The sequence below is a fragment of the Sebastes umbrosus genome, chromosome 2, assembly GCF_015220745.1.
Source record: "Sebastes umbrosus isolate fSebUmb1 chromosome 2, fSebUmb1.pri, whole genome shotgun sequence".
Lineage (NCBI taxonomy): Eukaryota > Metazoa > Chordata > Actinopteri > Perciformes > Sebastidae > Sebastes > Sebastes umbrosus.
This window is the reverse complement of record NC_051270.1, coordinates 12,719,304-12,742,121: the sequence shown is the minus strand read 5'-3', so window position 1 is coordinate 12,742,121 and position 22,818 is coordinate 12,719,304. Positions and strand designations below refer to the sequence as shown.

Genomic DNA, 22,818 nt, shown 5'->3' with positions numbered 1-22,818 from the left:
GTAGAGGACCTGCAGGACTTGCTGGAGACAGAGAGAGGAGCCAGGAGGACAGGTTTCTGCTGCTGCTGCTGCGTTCAAAGACCCTAGAGGAGACTATGTGCATATCGGGCGGATTGCTGTAAAGTGAGCGGACGGAGCAACAGATATTCGGTGGATCTCTTTTTCAGGCATCAGCAGATGAGATCAGCCGTAGATTCCGGCCGGCATGTCCGAGAGGAAGAGCGCTGAACACCGCAGCTCTGAAGCTTCATCACCGGCGACTCCCGCGGAGCAGATGGTGCCGGAAAAATGACTCGGGCTCTCTCCATCCTCGCTTACTTTCTCTGTTTGGTTCACTGTAAGTGTGTTTCTTTCTTTACCTTCTGTGTACTTAACCTGTTAATTTAGGCTGTGCTTTTTACATGTGTGAAAGTGTTTCAGTGTGACTGTTTCTTTCTTTTAATGTCCCAAAGTGGAATCATTTGAATGTGGAGTGCAGCTATAAGTTGTCAGTGCAGTGGCTCAGTTGTTGCAGCTTAAAAACCATAACAAAAAGATGCAAATACTCCAAATGTTTTTGCTTTATTTTTTTTATTTTTATTTTAATCAATAAAATTAATTTTATTGATTAAAAAAAAATAAAAAAAGGTTTGCAGGTTTGGGATAAAATTAATTTTTAAATGTTAAAGTACATTTAATATAAATCAAAAACACATACACTAATAGCATAAAACAGTATTATACTATTTGGCTGCTGTATTTCACATTGTGTCATTATAGGGGCAATTTGATAAGTCAGTCCTGGCCTGCTATCAAAAGTGGCCTGTAGTAACAAAACCAGCAATCAGTACTGAAGGTTTGTGATATTTAGTGCAATATGGCTATACACACACACTTGAGAAGTGTATAATCAGCTTTCTGAACATATACAAGTAACAGTTTCAGAAACTTGGCATCCTCTTCTTAATTTCTTCAACATCACTATTTCACATGACCAAAGTATAGGTTTACTTTGGGAGATCAATGGGACTCTTACCTCATACTGTGATACTCTGCGTACGTTTTTTTGATGACATTTTAGAGATGAATCCTCATGTGTGTCACAGAGACCATTCTTTCTACTTTATTTTTTTTCTCTCTATAAAACGGAGGAGGAAAAAGACAAAGAGGAAGATTCGCCCTGTATCTTATTAAACCTGCAGTAGGCAGAAAAATGTTGTCATCATTGGGCAAAAATTCCATAATAACCTTTAGGCATTTTGTAATTCAAGTTCTGAGAGATAACTACACTTCTACACCTCCTCTTGGCTCTGTTTTCAGGTTTTAAACAATCTAGCCTGTGACGGGAGACTTTGGCTGTAAAATGAGAAAGTGTGCTCCGGCTAGTGGGCGGTGCTTGGTATTTCCTCAACAGATCTCAACACGGCTCACATACTTTCTCATTTTACAGCTAAACAGTACACTACAAGATGTTTCTGAAAACATTTGTGGTGAGAAATAGACATTACAGTAACAGAATATTAATTCATATTTCATCAGCGCTGCCTAGTTTGACCGTTTGATCGGAGATTGCGAGTGATTGACAGCTGCTCAGAGACGGCAAGGCTCCAGCTCGTCTCTGATTGGTTGTTTTCCTCCGGTCTGTGAAATCTTGTAGACGCCATTAGGAGCACACCAGAGAACAAAGAGGCACATGATTATTTTCAGATTACTTGTCTCATTCACTACTGTCAGGATATAGTGACCGTTTTATAAAAATAACTTTATTTAATCATATTTGTCAAAATCTGTGTTCGCCTCACTCAACCTTTGCACCATGTTTTGGTCCATTCACACACTTCATTATGCTCTCGGGCCTCTAACAGTATTACATTTTGGTAGAATAATGTTTTTCAGCGTGCTGTGCAGAGTGACCTTATCAGCTCCACAATGGCTGACTCTAGCATTGTATTAACACGCCTGGCCTCACTCGCAATCAACGTAATGTCAACACAACACTTATGAGGCGCTGTTTACACATTACACATTACACATTACACATTACACATTACACCTACACACACACACGCGCGCACACACACACAGATACGATCGCCGCAGCAGGAAATCACAAGTTTGGGTGGTTTGCCAGTGGCCTTTACCTCTGGGGAAGGCAGAGCATGTTTGACTCAGGTCTCTGAGGGCTTTGACAACAATGCCATCTGTTAGAGAGCGCTGTGGAGGTCTGACTGTGTTGGATGGGACCTCAGCCAAGTGACTGACAGAGGCACAGTCGTGGCAGCATGAGCTGATCCGTGGGGCCAGACTGTCGGCATGCCACGCCCTGCAAAGCTCCAGGAGTCTGTGGGCCGCTAATGGCACACACAGTTTGATATTGAGCAAGAAGAGAAGCATCGCTGAGGTTCTGCAGCCATGAATATCACTCTACTGAATATTGACAACAGTAGCGATTCTTCTTCGACGGGCCCATCAGTAAGAGTCTCACTTCATGTGTGTTTGAGTTGACTCAGCTACTCCAGACCATGTGGGGGCATTAATAACCAGCTGCATGTAGAGAAAATGGAAGAGGCTGCACTACATGTATTCATTCTGCTCCAGATGAGAAGCACTGATCATCAGTTTCAATCAGGCTTGTCTTCACCCCTGACACAGGCTTCATTTATCAGGGGTGGAGGGAAGGAGGTGGAGTTTAAGTCTTGGTATTCCTGGCTTCTTCTCACTTGAAAGGTACATCCAGTGGTTTGGCTTGAGGCAAAAGCAGAATTATTAACATGCTGTGGAAAAACCTGCCCTCATCCCAAATGTAATTACTTATTTGGAAATGACTTTCGGGCCTTCATTACATTGCAGTGTAATTTCCACAACACAGCCATCCCTGCTTTCTTAATTGCCAGACTATACGTGCAGTTTGTATGAAGCAGTCTGACACATTCGGGTGGACGGAGGAACAGTATTCTGCTAAACAGATATGTTCACTTTCTTTTCATAGTGTTTCACACAGGGGCAGGCAGAGAGGGTATACATGTCTACATGTTGCCCAGTATCACTGAACTACACTGATATTGGACCAGCATCATATAATGCCAACACTTAGCGCCAAAGCAGGAAGTAGTGTAAAGACGGAGAAAGTCATGGTGGTCTTGCGGCTTCTGGCTTTCATGTAGTAGACCGTGAGTCCATGTACTGTCATGGATCAACAGTTAATGTCGGCTTGTAAAAATTGAAACCACAATCTTACCCTAACCTTAAAGGAACAGTGTGTAACATTTTGGGGTTTTGCACTCGGCGACTCACGTTACGGCAGTCTTGGAAAGGGAGGAGTGAGCGGAGGGGCGCTCAGTTGGTTGCAATCTGCAACCACAACTAGATACCTCCAAATCCTACACACTGTAAGCTACCTTTAAAGACAGTAAAATAAAAAATACAGGTTCATCCTCCGCCTCCTATGGGAGGTGTGGCTGGAGGCCAATAGTCCATATACAGCTACTAAGCCACTCCCATTTTGAGTGATCCAATCAGATGTCAAGAGTCTGATTTAAATCCTGATTGTATGTACACCCCATCCAGCATGTTTTCAAATTGTTTTAAACACTTGGTCCCCCAGGTCTGAATCCCCAGAATGGCCAGAAATCTGGATTGTTTGGACCATAGTGGGAAACTACTACACTACCCTTAGCCACTTATGATTTCCAGACAGCTCCATCCTCCATTTCAAAAGTAGTTCAATGTGACAGCTGAGTGTAGTGGCTTTAAACAACCATCTCAGCAGTTATGTTGGATGTGTAGGCTATACACTACCTGTGCATGAAAATAATCATTGAACAAATTTGTGTCACCACCAGGTAGCAGCTGTGCTGACTCAGAGGAGCGTCTCATGAACTGGTTGCTGGGAAAGGATCGCTACAATCCGCTCATCCGGCCGGCCACCAACAGGACCGAGAGAGTCCCAGTGAAGCTGCAAGTGTCTCTGGCTCAGCTCATCAGTGTGGTAAAGGCACCAAATACCTCTGCCGACCACGACGACATGTGTGTGAGGGAGTGAATATGAGACAAAGAGGGACACAGAAAAAGAAAGACTGAGTGAAAGAAAGAGGACGATAGAAAAGACAGAGCTGAAGCTTTGAGTAAAGCAGTTAGTTACCAAGCAGCCTGTGCAGAGAGGCCGTAGTTCTAAACGGATGGATGAAGTAGAAGAGGATAGATGTGGTCAGCTGTGATCTCTGCCTCTGTTATGTCCAGATTGAAACTTCAGCACATTGGATTAAAAGGGGCCATAAAGCTGTTTTAGCCACAGTGATAGAGGCCCTCTGCTGATTTACAGTGGCGGCTCCTCACAGCTGCAGACCAAGGCAGCAGGGCTCATTCACAGCATCACTTTATGAGTTTGCATTGCACCCCGTGGAGTAATTGGCATTTGGTGTCACTTTATTGGATGTGTATGTCATGGGAATGTGATGAGAATGCCGTCAACAAACATGTTAACAAGCAATCTGAGAAGAGGGGCGGATTTAAATGCAGTTATATTTGACCTCGCTTCAAATTAGATACCAGAGAGTAAAGATGACAGCAAGCAGGAAGGTTTCATCTGAAGCTAATAGTGTCCTCATGTCTCGATAACTTTTGCTTTGCAATGAAAGTTGCAGGAGCCAGAAGGTGTCTTTAGACGCAGACACTGTCCAATCGAGATGGTAATTCATTCTGTGTGCAAAACCTTGTTGTGCACACCAGCGGAGACTCCTGCCTTCTCTTTGTCCTTTAGCATCTTAAATGAGTTTATTATGTCATAAACTCATGCTAAGTCATCCGCATTATGTAGGCTAACAGGGTTATAGTTAATTGAGGCTATTTATGTGACAGACCATGAATAAGAGCATTTTTTTTTTTTAATAAAATATTTTATGAAAATGTAATTTGGTAAGCTATTACTATCATGTCCTACCAGGAGTGATTCCCAACTTTCTTTGTCTGACATACCTCACAGCCCTATATTGAGATGAACTCAAGTGCCCCTTGATCAACACCACCCGTCATGTTACAATATTTTTTTTTTAATGGACTTTGAACTGGATGTTATTTATCACTATAGATTATATAAAAGTGGATATTGTTCTAATCATTTTTTAGCTTTTTTAACCATTCATCCATTACTTTTTGCTAACTTTTTCAACCTTTTAGCCATTACTTTTACCTAACAATATAAACCATTACTTTTATCTAACTACAGTATTTTGATTTCTGTGCTCTCTGGCTAACGTGTTTCCATGCATTCTCAATTGTCATGGTGTTAAGGTGTTACAACTAACTATTACTTGTAGGTACTGTGCATTTTTTTTTTTCACATGATTGTTAATTTTTTGAGCTATCCCACAATATTTCCACTGCCCTGTGAACTACAGTAGTACCCCCCTGAGGCGGACTTTAATACCCCTGAATCACTGCTAGAGTGTCCTGAACAATCCATGGCTTAAATCAGTGTTCAGGGTCAGCCAATATATGCAGTCATATCTCAATATACAATTTCAATTTCTGTATTTGTGCATGAAAACTGTTCTCAAAGTAATTTCCACCTCACTTGTACATTTTCAGAATGAGAGAGAGCAGATCATGACCACAAATGTGTGGCTCACTCAGGTAAGTGTGATGAAGCTCAGAGTCGTCATGTCTTGTTAAATGTCCTTCCCCCTGAACTTGAATTAAACCATATCCATTCTTCCTCTCTCCGTGTGGAACTTCTGTAATTGTGCTCCAAACATATTTCGCTGATAATGAAGCATGTAATTAGAAATGAGCTTGAGAGTCTTGAGAGAGAGTGTGTGGGGGTCTGACATGACGGCCAGGTCTCTCTGTCTCTCCAGCACTGGGTGGATTACAGGTTGTCATGGGACCCTGAAAAGTACGAAGGTATCGACAAGCTGCGCATTCCCTCCAGACACATCTGGCTCCCAGACATTGTCCTGTATAACAAGTAAGCATCACTGGAATGTCAAATTCAAACAATGGCAAAGTTTGTATTAAAAAAAGATATAAAAGAATCGGTTCATGTGAGAATTTGAGACATTTGAGAATTAATATGAATTAACACGGTTTCTGTTCACCATCAATATCTTTCCCAGCTGTTTCTCTGAAGCCTCTTTTGATTTTGATATTGATTTGACTGTCCTTGGTTGTATGAAATAACCAATACAAATTTTCAGAATGAGTAGCTTTCCTGTTATCTTCACTTCGCTGTGATTGCAGGGTTGATTACACAAGCCTCAGACATTGATTCAAAAGCTCTCTAAAGTTTTCAATCTCTTTCTTCCTCTTCTCATAGCGCTGATGGTACCTATGAGGTGACAGTCTTCACCAATGTCATTGTCCTGTTCAATGGCAGCATCAACTGGCTACCTCCGGCCATCTACAAAAGCGCCTGTAAGATCGAGGTCAAGCATTTCCCCTTCGACCAGCAGAACTGCACCCTCAAGTTCCGCTCTTGGACGTACGACCACACGGAGATCGACCTGATCTTGAAGTCTGACGTTGCTAGTATGGATGATTTTACTCCCAGTGGAGAGTGGGACATCCTGGCGCTGCCAGGCAGACGGACCGTCAACCCTCTGGATCCCACCTACGTGGACCTCACGTATGACTTCATCATCAAGAGGAAGCCCCTTTTCTACACCATCAACCTCATCATCCCCTGTGTTCTGATCACCTCTCTGGCCATGATGGTCTTCTACTTACCTTCAGACTGCGGGGAGAAGATGACCCTCTGCATCTCCGTGCTCTTGGCTCTCACCGTGTTCTTGCTTTTGATCTCAAAGATCGTTCCTCCCACCTCGCTGGACGTGCCCTTGATCGGCAAGTACCTGATGTTCACCATGGTACTCGTGACTTTCTCCATCATCACCAGTGTGTGCGTGCTCAACGTCCACCACCGCTCTCCCAGCACCCACACCATGCCTTCCTGGGTCAAGCTGATATTTCTCGTCAAACTGCCCGCCTTACTGTTCATGAGACGCCCTCAGGATAACTCTGCATGCAAGAGACTTCGCCAACAGCGGTGTCTGCGGGCGAGGAGAACCATTTTAGGCTTGGGTTACCCAGTCGCATCCAAAACAGGCATCACCATGTCGTCTTCTGCCCTGCTGTCTTCTGACTCTGCCTTTTCCACCCCAGGACACAAAAATGTAGCTCCTCCGCTGGGCTACGGCCACTCCAACAGGAAGGGGGACTTGCGCTCCACTGATTACCTTCCCAGTGGTTTCACTTCCACCCAGGACCTCCAGCAGAAGAGCAGCTCAGATTGGGCTGCTGATGTCCAGGAGGCGGTGAACGGGGTGCGCTTTGTGGCCGAGCACATGATGGGAGACGATGATGATCAGAGTGTATGTATGCACAAGTTTCTGCTAAATTTGTTGTGTCACTGAATGACTACACTTCTGAAATTTAAGAATTTGAGAAAGATGGATGTTGGATGAACAAAATCATAAACATTTGAACATTTCCTATGCTATTCTGCTGATCTAATATTGAGTATATTATATATTGAATGAGTACTGTAAATGCTTACACATATATTCTAAGTCATTCACCAGTGCACTTGAGAAAACCTCTCAGTCTAGAAAGAAGTGAGGTTATCATGCATTGTGGGTAAACAAGGCACCAGATTTTAAGCCAGGAGGAAGAATGCATTGAATAAAAAAGACAAAACTGTCCATAATGAGCCTGAAAATACTATAGGAATGCAATGCTAAATTGGTGGAGTACTTTTTTAAGTATGGATGCTATTATCCTAGCTTAACATAGACACCGAAGCAGAAGGAAATAGCTAGCTAGGTTTTATGGGAAGTTAGGTGCTGCCAATGTGTCAGCCAGGATAAGACGCTGCAAAAAGTAATGGGTGCAAGGATGTTCATAAAGAAACACTATAGTAACTGCACATAACTTCTTCTAAAACCACAAATTGTTGTTTTTATATTTCTGTTTGTGTGGATGGATTAAAAAAATGAAAACATGTTCATTTTTGAATGAATAATTAGGTATTTGCAAAAGGTGCATCAGGCTCCACTGTCAGTGCCCTCCTCTTCCATCTATCCTGATCCCAGTAAACTGGATTAAAGGTGTTTGTATTGGTGTGATAACATTTACTGAACACCCTGTGACCCCCTGAGGCGCAGTAAGGAGGAATACCACTAACCTTAATTTGTTTGTTCACAGAAGGCAGACTTCTGGTAGTCAATCTATTTTTCTGATAAATCAATAAAATAAGGAGGGAACCAGGAATGAGAAATGACTTGTTTCAAAAACTACCAAGGTCGGCGGCACTGGAAATGGGGTGAAAGGGTCAATAGCTATTTCAGTATGGGAACGTCCTTACAGGAATATAACTTAACTATGCCAGCAGTCAGCCTCCTAAGAATAAACTTACCTATAAGCAATAGTATTGGCATGAATGGATGTAACACATATGAAAAAGTATATTACAGAAAACTTCATGTTCCAATTCAATTGCTAGCAAACACAGTAGACTACAAAACTGACATGATGTATGTAAGATATGTAAACAGGGTTTGTTTGTTTTCTAGATTCAGAAAGGGAACCACTCTCACACTCATTCACTCATTCATTCACTCAGTTACACTCTCTGCCACCGAGTGGCTGCACAGAGGCATGGCAGCGTCCACAGATGACACACTGAAGCCGGATTATTTGTTCATTTCACCATTCTGCAATACAGCTGGCTTATTATAATTAATGCCTGTGTGATAAAAAAAAACTTGTACACTGACTCATTTTAATTTCTGTATATTCGCAGGTGATAGAAGACTGGAAGTATGTGGCCATGGTGGTGGATCGTATGTTCCTGTGGATCTTTGTGATAGTGTGTGTGGTGGGCACCCTGGGTTTATTTCTTCAGCCTGTCTTTCAGACTCAGATTGTTCCCAACCAGAAGCCCAGCACAGAGACTCCTCGCATATGAGCAACAAAGAAGACAGGGCGAGTTTTAGTTTTTTTTTTTTTTTCAGCGATCATGTTGTAGTTGTAAAGTCTGTTTAGTGCCATATTGGTGGGGTCAAAAAGCAGTGACAGCAACGTCGTCTGTGCCAAACCCCACCAATAAGGCATCTGAGAGGGTTAAACCAGATAAAAAAAGGTATTTGCAACCACTCATTGTGTACATCAGTGGAACATACAGGATATTTGTGTGAGATAGAATATGGATCAAATGTCTCTTAATAATCAAAACCACATGGTCCATAACATTACAACCATCTACAGCACCCTTTGAGGAAATGGTACATCTGCAAGGGACCTAATGAGGCATCATTGCACTGAGGTCATTTCCCTTCATGTCTACAAAGGACAGCTGCAGAACTGGACTTTATGTGGCTTTCACTCCGCAGAAATATGCCCAATTCTGTCTGAGATTTGTGGAGCATCTTTCTGCTCTCAGATGTTGTTGACTCCCTTATTTGTGTTTAAGTTATATTACCATGTCATTGGAATGTGATGTGTGATTAAAGAATGATTAATGTCCTCTTTAAGTTTGATTAAAATGTATCAATTCCCCAATAAAGTCTTAAAATTGTCAGGGTCTTGCCAAAGTGCTTAGTTAATCTGTGTTGCCGGTGATAAAGTTTGTCCTCGGAGCCAATACGCTCGCTGAAGATGTGCCAATTAGAACATTTCATCACATAGATAAAGACAGCTGTTCACTTGAAATGTGAGAGTGTGTGACCAGGCAAAAAAAATAATGTTGACGCAACAAAAACTGATGGAGATGAAGCTGATCTGGCCTACGATATTAAGCAATGTTAATCTGTACAATGGCTCAGACGCTGCAATCTTATGGCCATTCATTTGTGTCTTTATGCTAGAGTTGATCTCTGTTAAAGGCTTATTTGTACAGAAGGGCAAATGCTGGCACACACATAAATGGTGCTTCACAAACACATGCTGAACTGAACCCTCGCCCACACACACACAACATTTACTGCTCAATAAACAGTGCTGAGTGGGCTCGTTAGGGATTCTGCAGACTGTTGGTTCTTTTGTGAGACCTTCATTGAAATGAAATCAAGAAAAAGCAATCAGCAACTATGTGTTAATCTCTTGTTTACAGCTTTTCAAGATCATTCTCATTCACCTGTTAGCTTCCTGTCATTAGTGAAGAGTGAAGTGTCACAGCATATCCATCAACAATCCATCATCTGTTTCGGCCCAAACAAAGCCGGAGGAGTCGTCATTCAACACACGACGGAAGGTTCCATAAATCACACGTCTCATGTCGGCAGCCTTTTGTCGTTAGTCTTCAATAAGATATAAATGGAAGCATCGTCCTTGAGAACTGTCCTGCCACACAAGCAAGTGTTTTTGAGTTTCCAACAAAGATCTACCATAATATAGTCCTTGAAAATACGAGGGTTCAGGCAAAATGACATGTTTAAATCTCCAGGACAGCCTTTGCAGCATGGGAAATGTCTGCGCTGTCTGGGAGAATGACGGTCAAATTAACATTTGTTTCTTCTTCTATGTGATGTAATTGTATATAAATCAACCCTTGGGAGCAATTCTCTTTTCACATGTTCCACTTAAAGGAGTTGAGAGTGCAGGGTCAGACACCAAACAGCATCTGTGGTGCTGGTAGGGATTTATTTATCGTTGGAGGGCACTTCAGCAGGGGGGATGTTTGCTGTAAAGCACTTGGATGTCCCCTTCATCCGGCTGAAGGACACAACTGTCAAACCACTGGGCCATCCTGCTGGCTAGAGGAAAGAAAAATGCTTCTCTGGACTAACAAAAAGAAAGAAAAGAAGAAGCCAGAGTCAAAGACAGAGCTATATCCCAATTAGAAGTGGGCTTTCCAGCAGATATTGACATATTTAAAAAAAAAAAACCCACAGGATGTTATGTGAAAACCAAAATCAATACAGATTCTATCAATCAAGATGAATTCTGTTATGCTCATAAGCTGCTGCTGAAGGCCACCCAAACCCCAACCCAGTGGCACACATGCAGTTTGACCTTGTTTGATGAGTTGAAGGCTATTTGGTGATTAAATATAGATGCCTACATTGTGAGGGGAAAATATGTGTGAATTCAACCTGGGTCCATGTTCACTATCAACGCTCTGCACAACCTTGATGCCAAAATATCCTCATGCAAGAGATACAAAAACTAGAACTGATATGACTGGAGCATGGTTTATGAGCATCATTTAAAACATTTTATCCAGAAATAAACAGGCAGCAAAGGTGTTTGAGGAGTGTTCTTACTACTATATCTCAATTTGCTTTCCTCTTTTTGGTACGGAAACGCCTCTTCCTCTGCTTGTAAAGATGACGGAAGTTGATAAAAAGTCCCAGAAAAATGAAGACAAGATAGATGTGTAGGACGTAAATTTAAGGGGATTTATTAGCTGAAATGGAATATAATATTTGTAATTATGTTTTCATTTGTGTATAATCACCTGAAACTAATAATCATCGTGTTTTTGTTAGCTTAGAATGAGCTTCATATCTACATAGGGAGTGGGTCATCTTCATGGAGTCCACCATGTTGAACCACCATGTTTCCACAGTAGCCAAGAATGGACAAACCAAACACCGGCTCTAGAGACTTTTGCGTTTTTACGTTGCCCGAAGGCCACCGTAGTTTTCCGACATACTTGGAAAGCGAGGAGTAAGTGGAGGGGTATTCAGTTGGTTGCAATCTGCAACCTCACCACTAGATGCCACTAAATCCTACACACTGCTCCTTTAAAACCCCTGAAAATTTGGCTTCAAATCTTCAGTGTTTTTTTTTTTTATAACATTATGTATTCATGACTAAATAAACAACAAAGTCATTAAGTATTATTTGTTAAGAGTTAATCACTTAAAAGCTCATCTGTTTCGTCAAGACTGTGTGGGTGTGGTTTGATCAGATTTAACAGTAACATCCGACAAATCCTGATTGGTGCGTGGAAGTATGTGACATCACTATTTTTCCAACTGAGCCCCGCCCACTTCAGACCAGTGAGATAAGCACAGCGAAAAAAATAAATGCTGAAATCTCTCATATAAAATTTCCAAAACCGATTCTAACTTTAGCCAAAAATAATATTTTCATGTAGGATCCCATCACTCATAGTTAGAAGCTGATTGAGAAAACATGTTTTTAGGGTCTTTAAAAGGAAAATTTGTTATGTCCCTCAAACCTCCCACTTCAGGAACATATAGCCTACACTGTAAAAAAAAAAAAGTGTAAAATAACAGCACCAGGGGCGCCAGAAAATGTCTGTTAAAAAACGGAAAAATACTGTCCGTTAATTAACATAAATAAACTGTAAAAAAAAACCAGTAATTATCTTTATATAATTAGCCTTTATTACTGTAATATTACAAGAAATATTTTACTTTTAACATATATTTATTGTTAGAATAGTCATACACAGTAAATCTAAGACCATTTACATATAAATCACAAATGAAACATGTAATTTCACTTTGCAAAAACCCAAATTTACATTAACCCTCAGAAATTTGGCAAAGAAAATCTGTATTTTTACAAGAAATATTTTTAGAATTCCATGAAATCCTTTTCTTCTAACATAAATTAATTGTTAAATTAGAGTCATAAACATCTAAAAAACAGAATAATTATCTTTCAAAAATGATCAAGTAAAGCTTAAATACAGATAATTACGATTGTGATTACAAAAAATACTTTAAATCTAAGACCATTTACATACAAACCATAAATGAAACATGTAATTTAAAAAAAAAAAATTCTGTCATTTTGAGATACAGACAAAAAATGTAAATTTTCTTGAAAAAAACTGTAAAAAAAAATGGGTTGTTTTACAGTGTACTAAAAAAAATATTTATTTATGTTTTGTTTTTATATAGTGTGTTCCAATAAGTGCGTCGGTTGGCGTTTTTCCAATTCCAAGACTTCAAGAGAAAACCGTGGCTTTGGTGTGTAGACTTTTACGCAGAGACATCCTCTTTGGTAAAACTTGGTGAACCAGTTTAGTTCTTGTTTAATAGCAGACTAGGTCGCTATAGGTTGCACATGTTTTTGTGTTTTTTTCACAGTGCAGTGTGCCTCCTATCAGTGACCGTGTGCCTCAGAGTGCCTCCCTCTCTCTCTGCTCTCTGCTGCTCTCTGTAGCTGCTTTCACTCTGCACACTTTCTCCTCCTGTCTGCCGCGCACAGAGCTGCTGCTGCTGCTGCTGCTGACCCTGGATACGACTTAAATGTGCCATTTGAAACAGGATGAGAGACCATTTTTGCTTCGTTGTGCCCACATGTTTCTTCCTCCTGTTTCTCCTGCCAGGTGAGTAAAAGGCTGCTATACTTTAACATATTGTTACTTGTTGCTTTACATAAATGTGTGTAATAGTGCCACAATTAAAGATGCACTTTTTTTATAGGCTACCTGTACAAAAATTATCAATTAACCTCATGCATGAACAAAAATATGCTTGTAGAACTTTAGGCTATTGTTGTTATTAATTTAAGGGATGCATGTATTTGTATTGGTGCCAATTATTATTCTTTAAAACTGAAGGAAACCTAAAAAATAAACCAAAAGGCAACACCCTGGGATTCCAAAACATATTAATTACAATCAATGCACTGAAATAGATCAATATGAAGGCATCCACAGGACTGGTGACAAACACAACAATGATCTGGCCTTTTGTGTCACCTTGTAAACAGGCTGTACTGTTTAACCAAATCAAACCACATTGCAGTGTCTGATCCTCTGCTCTCATCCAGGAGGCTCCTGTTCAGATGCAGAGCACAAGCTCTTCTCTGTGATATTCTCCCGCTACAACCAATACATACGACCGGTGGAAATGTGACCGACCCAGTCATTGTACAGTTCGAGGTGTCCATGTCACAGCTGGTCAAAGTGGTAAGTAATAGGTTTTATTCACTGTTTCTGTGACAAGTGCTGTTGTCTAGTACATGTGAGTTATGGGCTGCTGCTTCACCACAGTCAGACATACATATATATATATCACTCTGCCGAATGAGCAGTCATGACTTGAGAGAAGAAAAAAAACAAGGAACAACATAAACAGCATTGAATGTGGAGGATCTGAGCATAAGAAGAGGTAGATTGTGTTGAATTGTGGCCTTTGGGCAACAAAGTTTTAAAGAAGGTGGACAATTGGGATGCCATCAGAGACACCTGAGATCCTGGTTTAGTATCCTGAGGAGGGAACTAGTAGATGAAAGACAGGGCAGTGTGGCTGTTTGTCTGGCCAAGACAAGATGGGGAATGTCAGCTGTCTGAGTACCTCTCAGTTGAGGCAGCCTCTATCACTCCATCACTGCCACTTCAGATGAGCACCTCTGGATGTAACGGCAGGTTTCACTGACTGGCGGGGCAGACTGAGACTCAGACAGATCTAGAGCCTGCGGATGTCGATAATTAAGCAAAGAGGCTCGCGTTGGACAGGGAGGACAGCTTCATTCACAAAATTAACAGCCTTGATATTGTTCTCCATCACATCCGTCCCGCTGCTTGTGTTGAACGGCAAGAGGAAATGCTCATCAGCTCTTTTATTTGAGACATTTTACCAAAATCATCTTTTTATGTTATTGACAAGAAAACAGCCTTTAGAGATGCTGTAAATAAATATTACACTACAACAAGGAAACTTGTTAACTTAGCTTAGCTTAAGTAGGCTATTGAATGTATAGGCTATTTCCCGAATGTTGAATTATATCTTTAAAGGTGCAGTGTGTAGGATTTGGCGGCGTCTAGTAGTGAAACCTCTCCCGTGTCTCAAGCATGTAGGAGAACTACGGTGGCCGACGCAAAAACGTGAAAACGCGAACGGCCCTCTCTAGAGCCAGTGTTTGGTTTGTCCGTTCTGGGCTATGGTAGAAACATGGCGGCCGGCTTCGTATGTAGATATAAACGGCTCATTCTAAGCTGAAGAAAACACAATGATTCTTATTTTAAGGTGATTATACAAGGATGTCACAAGAACCGATGAACCGAAAAAATGTTGGCATCGACTTGAAACAAACTTCGGTACCAAGTCGATGCCAACATTTTTTAAAAAGTGACGGTACTCTTTTTCTACAGTACCGAAGGTACCGTACGATGCCTGTAACGGTCGTTGGTAGGAATGTGACAGTGAGGAACATTTTCCCACCGGTTAATAAACTTGTGACAACACCGGTGTTACCGATTACACCAGACATTTTACAAGAAAGATTACGGTCACATGTGCAGAGCGCTGGACTCTGATCTTTACTGATGAGTGGCGGTGTGTCTGGCCTCTCAGGTAGAGCTTTTGCTTTGGGGCTCCACTGCAGGTGTCTACTGGCGCCGCTGCTCCATGCACACCGGCTGTGACAGCTCCATCCACCTTGCGGCGATTACCTCATTAACGTTATGGTTCCCTTATAGCATTGGGATTAAACGTGTAATATTGCCTAATAGGTGTGTTTGCTTTATGCTTCCACAATAAATCCTCTGCCTTCTGCTCCTGCTACTCTGAGCTGACGGACCAGATGCGTTCATGGTCAGTATGTAGCGTCCGTCGTCTGACTATCGATTGATAACATGCCGCTGATAAGCCAAAATGAACAAAAAGGCTACATGCCTCGGTTTTTTGTAATGTTCAAATGTTTTTAATAAAAGAGTGCGTGTTGAATTACATGGGATTTATTGTTGTTGTTGTTTTTTTTTACCGTGGTATCGAATTGGTATCGAGAATTGTGGAAATTCACTGGTATTGGTATCGACTACTAAATTTCTGGTATCGAGACATCCCTATTATACACTAAAGAAAACATACTTACTAATATTGTATTCTATTCTGCCACTATATCCCCCTAAATGCTACACACTGTTCCTTTAATTTGTAATATTCAATAAAAAATGTTATCAGCCAATAGTAGCTAATAAAAGTATGTACCCAGTATAGTAGCCTATACACAAGGTTTGTTATAGACAGTTTCAATTGATAATGTGTGGTCTGACACATTGTAGTCCATCTCAATCTGTTTGCCTTTGCCTATTTCCCACAGGCAATCTTTTTTTTTTCTGTAGAGCTAGATAAGTATTGAAGACCTGTCTGGATCTAGAGGTGTCAAAGAGATAGAGTATATTTTGTTATATTCTCCTTAACTCAGTGGATGTAGCAGGCTGCAGCGCTCCCCGTGCTGATGGATTATTTCTTTCCCACACCTGGTGCTCCTAACCCAGATGCATCGGTAGCCTATTGGTCAGCCTACACCAATTACAGTAGGGCTAAATGAGCTCATTTAGACCATCAATAGCTCATCGCGCGAGGTGGCTCGGTCATCATCATCTCCTGATCAGGGATCATCACACAGGCTCTGGGCTTGTGGGTTTCAGAACAGGTGGCAGTGTGGTAACAGACTGAAGAGTTTAACATTTTGAGAAAAGTGATTATTCACTTTCTTGCAAAGGCTTGATGAGAAGATTGATACAACTCTTAGCAGTGAGAGTGGTATCGATCTTCTCATTTAACTCTTGGCAAAGCGAATAAGCGCATTTCTCAAAATTTCCAACTATTCCTTCTACTGTAAGTCTTATGTTTGATCACCACATCAGATATTGTGTTCAGCTGTGTTTGGAGCATAAACTCCCAAGATACAGTACCTGGTGAAATGGTGCTACTCATCCCTTTCAACAAACAATTATGCAGCCAGAGAATAAATATCCAAGCTATAATTGTAGGCTACATATTGATAAACACACTAAATTCAATATCAAACTTAATCTGATCTGAACCAGAACATGGTGTATTTCCTTTGTGTCTTTGCACTCTGACTGATTCGGTGATAAGATGCAGGGCATGTGCTTTCGCTATCAAGGTGCAATAAAATCACCAGTCCCCCAAAGATAATCCAATAAAGATTGTCCCGCGGCCTTCTGTCCACCTGTGCTTACCAGCCATGTAGAACCTCTCCTGGATGCTAAATGGTAACATGAATGGTTAACGCCATGCACTGGGTCATGAGATTGGCTCGTTCACGGTCTAAATCACACACACCACACGCACGCACACACCTTGGTCCCTCTGCTCCACCTTTAGTTGTAAGAATAAAAGTTAAGGATGTGCTGTGGCTCCAGCTGTCATGTGGGTTATGCTCCAGGCGTGGAAGACCCAGGTGTGCCTTTCTTAATCCTCTTGTCCGTGATACGAAGGTCTGACCCCGCAGAAAGCACACAGACAATCCTCACTGGTGAAATGGATGATCGCCTGTGACAGTGTTTTTCCTGTTTTACGGTAGCTTTAAGTTAACAATTATTGTTTTTTTTCTTTGCTTAATTGTCTTCATTATCAATTCTGTTCTGCTCTGTTTTCAGGATGAAGTCAATCAGATCATGGAGACAAATCTGTGGCTGAGACATGTGAGTTTATTGCGCATGGCTGTGCAAATGGACCTTGAGCAAGGACATCAAGTATGGATCCGGCCTCCTGTCATACATGATTCTTTGAGGCTGGACTGACAAGTTGAATTATTCATAAACACATTGATCCCTCTAGTCCTGTTTTTTGAAAGAAAAAAACCTTAGAATCCAAATACACTGAGATTTCATGGTCAATTTTATAAAGATTTTTTTAAATAATTTGACAGTGGTCATGGAGTTTATATCATACTTGTCAATAATATTCTTTCTGACAGTGTGACAGAAACCTCTAAGCATCTGCAGCACACCGAACCTTAAAGATTAAACCGTTTTAATCTATTTCATAATCACATACAACAAAAATAAGCTGTGTCCACACATGCTGTATGGCTTGATGGTTTTATCATGTACTCAGTCCCACATGGCGTCTCTGCTGCCATCATGCGTAGTGCAGTTTGGAATCAAATGAGGCACGGCAGGTCTCCAGGTCCCACTTTGCTGAGCAAATACACATCTGTGCTGGAGCCGTGTTCATGCTAAAAGGTTGAGCTGTAATTGCTCTTTGGTGCTGTGTACATTTCCCCCGCTGACCATCAAAATCTATCAATACACTCTAGATACATAATGTTTCTTAAGTGAAATGTTTACTATTATTGCTTTATGAGTCTCACGGGGATCGCTGGCTGTCCTCAAGAGCGGGTCAAAAACAGTGGCCAAAAGGTCCATAAAACACGCTGTAAACTGTGGTCCGTTATATCGCCCCCTCAGACTACATACTGTGTAAGCTCTGTTTATATGCCACAGTAGGAGATGACGACTCCTCATCGTTTTTATGAGGGACGTTTTACAAGACAATGCGTTTAAATCAGAGTAGATTTGTAAAATATAATCATCAGGAGGAAACAACTGGCACCCTCTTGTTTTTATATCCGTTTTGTAGCTTTATAAAGCTGCTTATGACAAACTTGTTTTGTTTTAAACCGCTTGGATGCAGAGAATGCACTTGACACAATTATGCTTGGCATCCTGGTACTTGCTACTGGGTTTGATTTAAAGGAAAATTTTGGTCTAGGAATGAATTGTTCATCTGTCTGTTGATCAGTCCATCGATTTGTATTGCCATGAAACTTTATACAGACATTGATGGTCCCCAGAGTACTAGAGCTGCAACTAAGGATTATTTTCATTGTCCATTACTCTGTCAATTATTTTCTTTAATAATCGATTAGTTGTTTGGTCTATAAAATGCCAGAAAATGGTGAAAAATGGCGATCAGTGTTTCCAAGTGTTTTTACTGTCATAGAGGAGTAAAGAAACCAGAAAATATTCACATTTAAAAAGCTAGAATCAGAGAATTTTTACTTTTTTTCCTTAAAAAATTAGTCAAACCGATTAATTAATTATGAAAATAGTTGGCGATTAATTTAATAGTTGACAACTAATCGATAAATCGTTGCAGCTCTACAGAGGACACATCCTAAAGACTTTGGTGATCCCCTGACATTTCCTCTTGTGCAACCACAAGGTGGATATTTGGGGTTTTGATTGAAATGTCTCAACAACCATTGGATAGAAAATCATGAATTTGGTACAGAATGAGTTGTATTAACTTTGTTGAACCCTTAACTTTTTCATCATCGGGTCAAATATTTGTATTTGTCCAATATTTGTTTAATGAATTCCTCTGACTTGTTTTTAATGTAAATGACTCATTCTCTTTCGTTTTTTCAGATCTGGAACGACTACAAACTCAGATGGAATCCGAAGGATTTTGGAGGCGTGGAGTTTATCCGAGTGCCGTCCAACAGGATCTGGAAGCCAGACATTGTGCTCTACAACAAGTGAGCGTGACAACACATTAAAAATCTGGCTCAAAATCTCCATTGATTGTTGGGTGCATTTATGATAAAAGGTTTCCGGGCAGTGACAAGCTATATTACTCTCCATTGCTCATTTTGCATGGGTAATTTTGTGTTTGCATATTCTTAAGGGGGTATGAGGAACATCTGAGTGTGCAATTTAATGAAACCACAATGCATCTTTTTTGATTAATATCTCCATGACACAATAGTCAATCGATTATATCCTTCAGTTTGATCTTCAATGACTCATCTGCAACCTTCAATCTGTCCTCTTTTATTCTCTCACTCTTTTCTTTTTTTTCTCTGCCTACAGTGCAGTCGGAGATTTCCAAGTTGATGACAAAACGAAGGCCTTGCTTCGTTACAATGGCGACGTTACCTGGATCCCTCCGGCCATATTCAAGAGCTCCTGCAAGATCGACGTCACTTACTTCCCTTTCGACTACCAAAACTGCACCATGAAGTTTGGCTCCTGGACGTATGACAAGGCCAAGATCGACCTGGTGCTAATCGGCTCGACCATCAACCTCAAGGACTTCTGGGAGAGCGGCGAGTGGACGATCATCGACGCCCCTGGTTATAAACACGACATAAAGTACAACTGCTGCGAGGAAATCTACACGGATATCACATACTCGTTGTACATCCGCCGCCTGCCGCTTTTCTACACCATCAACATGATCATCCCCTGCCTCCTCATCTCCTTCCTCACCGTGCTCGTCTTCTACCTGCCGTCCGACTGCGGCGAGAAAATCACCCTGTGTATCTCCGTCCTGCTGTCTTTAACTGTCTTCCTCCTCGTCATAACGGAGACCATCCCCTCCACCTCGCTGGTCATCCCACTGATTGGCGAGTACCTCCTCTTCACCATGATCTTTGTCACCCTCTCTATCGTCATCACTGTTTTTGTGTTGAACGTCCACTACCGCACGCCAAAGACCCACACCATGCCCTGCTTGGGTGCGGACGGTGTTCCTGGGGATGCTGCCCAAGGTGATGTTCATGACGAGGCCGGAGAGGGACCCCGAGAAGGTGGTGGTGGCCGGCAATGCTAAGACGATGCATTCGAGGCCCTGTGCCATTCATTCGTCAGCTACTTTGCAGAAGCAGCACAAACCTCAGGCACTGGCCTCGAGCGTGGTGTCCAGCCTGACCAACCGCCAACGGCTTTTCAACAACACGGAGCTCTCCAACCTCAATAACTTAAGCGGAGATCCGGCCAAAGGTGCGGGCTCCGTGTTCTTGTGCTGCGAGGGTCGTTGCAACTGCTGCTGGCAACAGAGATCCAGCAAACTGCCCGTAGACTCTGGTGGAGGGAGCGGAGGACTGGGCAGCCTGGGAGCGCTAGGCAGCCTGGGAGTGCTGACTGGAGGCAGTGCTGCCGGGGTCGGAGGGGAAAGTCAATGCTCAAGCTCCGAGTCTCTGGATGTAGGAATACTGTCCCTGTTGCCGCTCTCACCTGAGGTCAGGGAGGCTATTGAGAGCGTCAAATACATAGCAGAGAACATGAGACTACAGAATGAAAGCAAAGGAGGTGAGTGATCACAATCATATACACAAGCAGTTTCAACTTTTAAACATAGAAATGAAATAGGAGTAGAAGGGTCAATGAACTCTTTGCTGTGGTATTTTGAATGCTACAAAAGTAAATGGCGATTGTTGTTAGTTGTTATGGTGACAACAGAACCCACGTCAGTGGGGCCTTCAAGTGTGGTCGCAGCTCGCCGGGAAGAGAACGGACGCAGCTCCGGAGACAGTTGGCTGGCTAGTTAGATAGGTAACTTGTCCCCAGGAGGAGGGACCGTTAGACCGGCCACCAGCCCGCTGTTCGGCTCATTTTCCGTAATCAGTGCAGCACCAAAGCATGACGGAACCAACCCAAGAGCTAACCAGCCAGCTGTCCGTTAGGTTCGTTCTTCGCTTCAACGCCACACTGGATAAAGTAAATGAGCAGAACAAAGTTGTCATTCATCTGGCGATAGCAAGATGACAAGAGTGTGTGGATGAAGCATTAAGTTGTTCAATTTGACTCATTTACATTTTCTCTGTGCTACGTATCCGTCAATGCTCCTCTGCAAAATCTCACCTCAGTGAGTCAGCGACTTGCCGCAAGTCTGTTGAGTTTATACGGAAGTCAGCCCGCTACAACGGTCGCTATGGCAATGGTACCCAAAAAAAAAATGGCCAACGCTCTGACCATCCTGCTACTTTGATTTGAATGGGAATGTCCGTTCTACTCCTAAATCTATTTCTATGCTTTGTATTAAACTTGTTTTGACAATGCCACCACCACATCACTGAAAATGTTTTCACTGTGATCCTCTCCCAGGTTCAGGATGACTGGAAGTACGTCGCCATGGTTATCGACAGGATCTTCCTTTGGGTTTTTGTCCTTGTGTGCATCTGGGGACAGCCGGCCTCTTCCTCCAGCCTCTATTACTCTGGGACGACATTTGAATCAGTTTGACAAAACAAACACTTCAGTGCTGTTGAACTGCACAGCATTCATTACATATGAGGACATCCAGAGTGGATCCAAAGTCAAGAACTGATGACTGTGTGTCTGCCAAAATGCAAATGTTTTAGTGACTGTGTTTTCAGTAGATGTGTGAGGAAAGTGGTTTAAGGACTCTCCAATGCTGAGGACATAGTAAACAAGCAACGGCAAAGACCATAGTTGTTAGTCATTTAATTGTGTACAAATCTGCAGTAAATGGCTATATAATCTATAATGCAGGGCACAAAGGAGATCTACATAGTTAGGCTCCAAATAAAGTTATTTCTTTTTTTAAGGTGATCTGTAAGATCTTCCTCAGAGGAGTGTAAAAGAGACCAACAGGCATTTCTTGTAGAGGCAGTAATCAACTCCAATCATTATCACCTGCTGGTCAGCAACTTTGTGCCCTGCAGTTAAGTAGTTCTTGTCTTGCACCTGAGTATCGTTGCCTGGATTATGCACACACTTGGTCCCTCTCCTGAATATAATCTATAATGCCAAGGCAACACCCTTGCAGAATTTAATTATTTAAGAGCAATTAATGGGAACAGTAACTAAATTGACAAACTTGAAGCACCTTATTTCACATTAAAGAAGCATGTACATACATTCACAAAATGCAACCATTATGCCACCAGAAAGCTCGATAATTGTCCCATAACAAGAAAATCTTTTTTTTTCACAGTGAATGCCATGCCAGAAATGTATTGAGATAACAGAAAAAAAAGCATTTAAAGATGGATTTCCATGTTTCTCAAAACCAAGCCAGGACTGTGCTCAAAGAGTGACATCATGTGGTGATTCTTTGCTACTACAAATGATAACAAGGCTTTCTGACATCATCTCTGTTGTAACATATTCCCAGTTGTAACATTTTCTGAGTTATACTAGTACTTGATGCGTTTAAGGCATAAAACGCTGTTTGATCTGGATAGCATGACGTTCTGGAAAGGCTGACATAAGAAAATGTCATCTAGAATTCTTCTGACCTTGCAAATTGAATATTTACAAAAGTATTCTATGTGCAAAGAGAAAAAAAAAACACATTTTTAGTTCTGTTTAACTTGCAGATTTCTGTAAATAAATCTTTAAAAAATATTCAT

General features: G+C 41.6%; 2 protein-coding genes across 2 annotated transcripts; both read left to right on the top strand.

Moving 5' to 3' along the window:
• The first annotated feature begins 50 nt into the window (after positions 1–50).
• Positions 51–9,793, top strand: chrnb4 (cholinergic receptor, nicotinic, beta 4 (neuronal)). Its single transcript, XM_037790270.1, has 6 exons — positions 51–337; positions 3,822–3,967; positions 5,566–5,610; positions 5,835–5,944; positions 6,293–7,346; positions 8,777–9,793. Exons 1-6 carry the CDS (start codon positions 289–291, stop codon positions 8,939–8,941), a joined length of 1,569 nt encoding a protein of 522 aa, XP_037646198.1. The 5' UTR covers positions 51–288; the 3' UTR covers positions 8,942–9,793.
• Positions 9,794–13,067: 3,274 nt separating this feature from the next.
• LOC119500596 (neuronal acetylcholine receptor subunit alpha-3-like) lies at positions 13,068–22,813 on the top strand. The gene is given in 7 exon segments (XM_037790415.1): positions 13,068–13,282; positions 13,729–13,867; positions 17,312–17,356; positions 19,088–19,197; positions 19,532–20,174; positions 20,176–20,752; positions 21,548–22,813. Coding segments are annotated over 7 exon segments (1,605 nt in total). The 5' UTR covers positions 13,068–13,202; the 3' UTR covers positions 21,559–22,813.
• Positions 22,814–22,818: the final 5 nt, after the last annotated feature.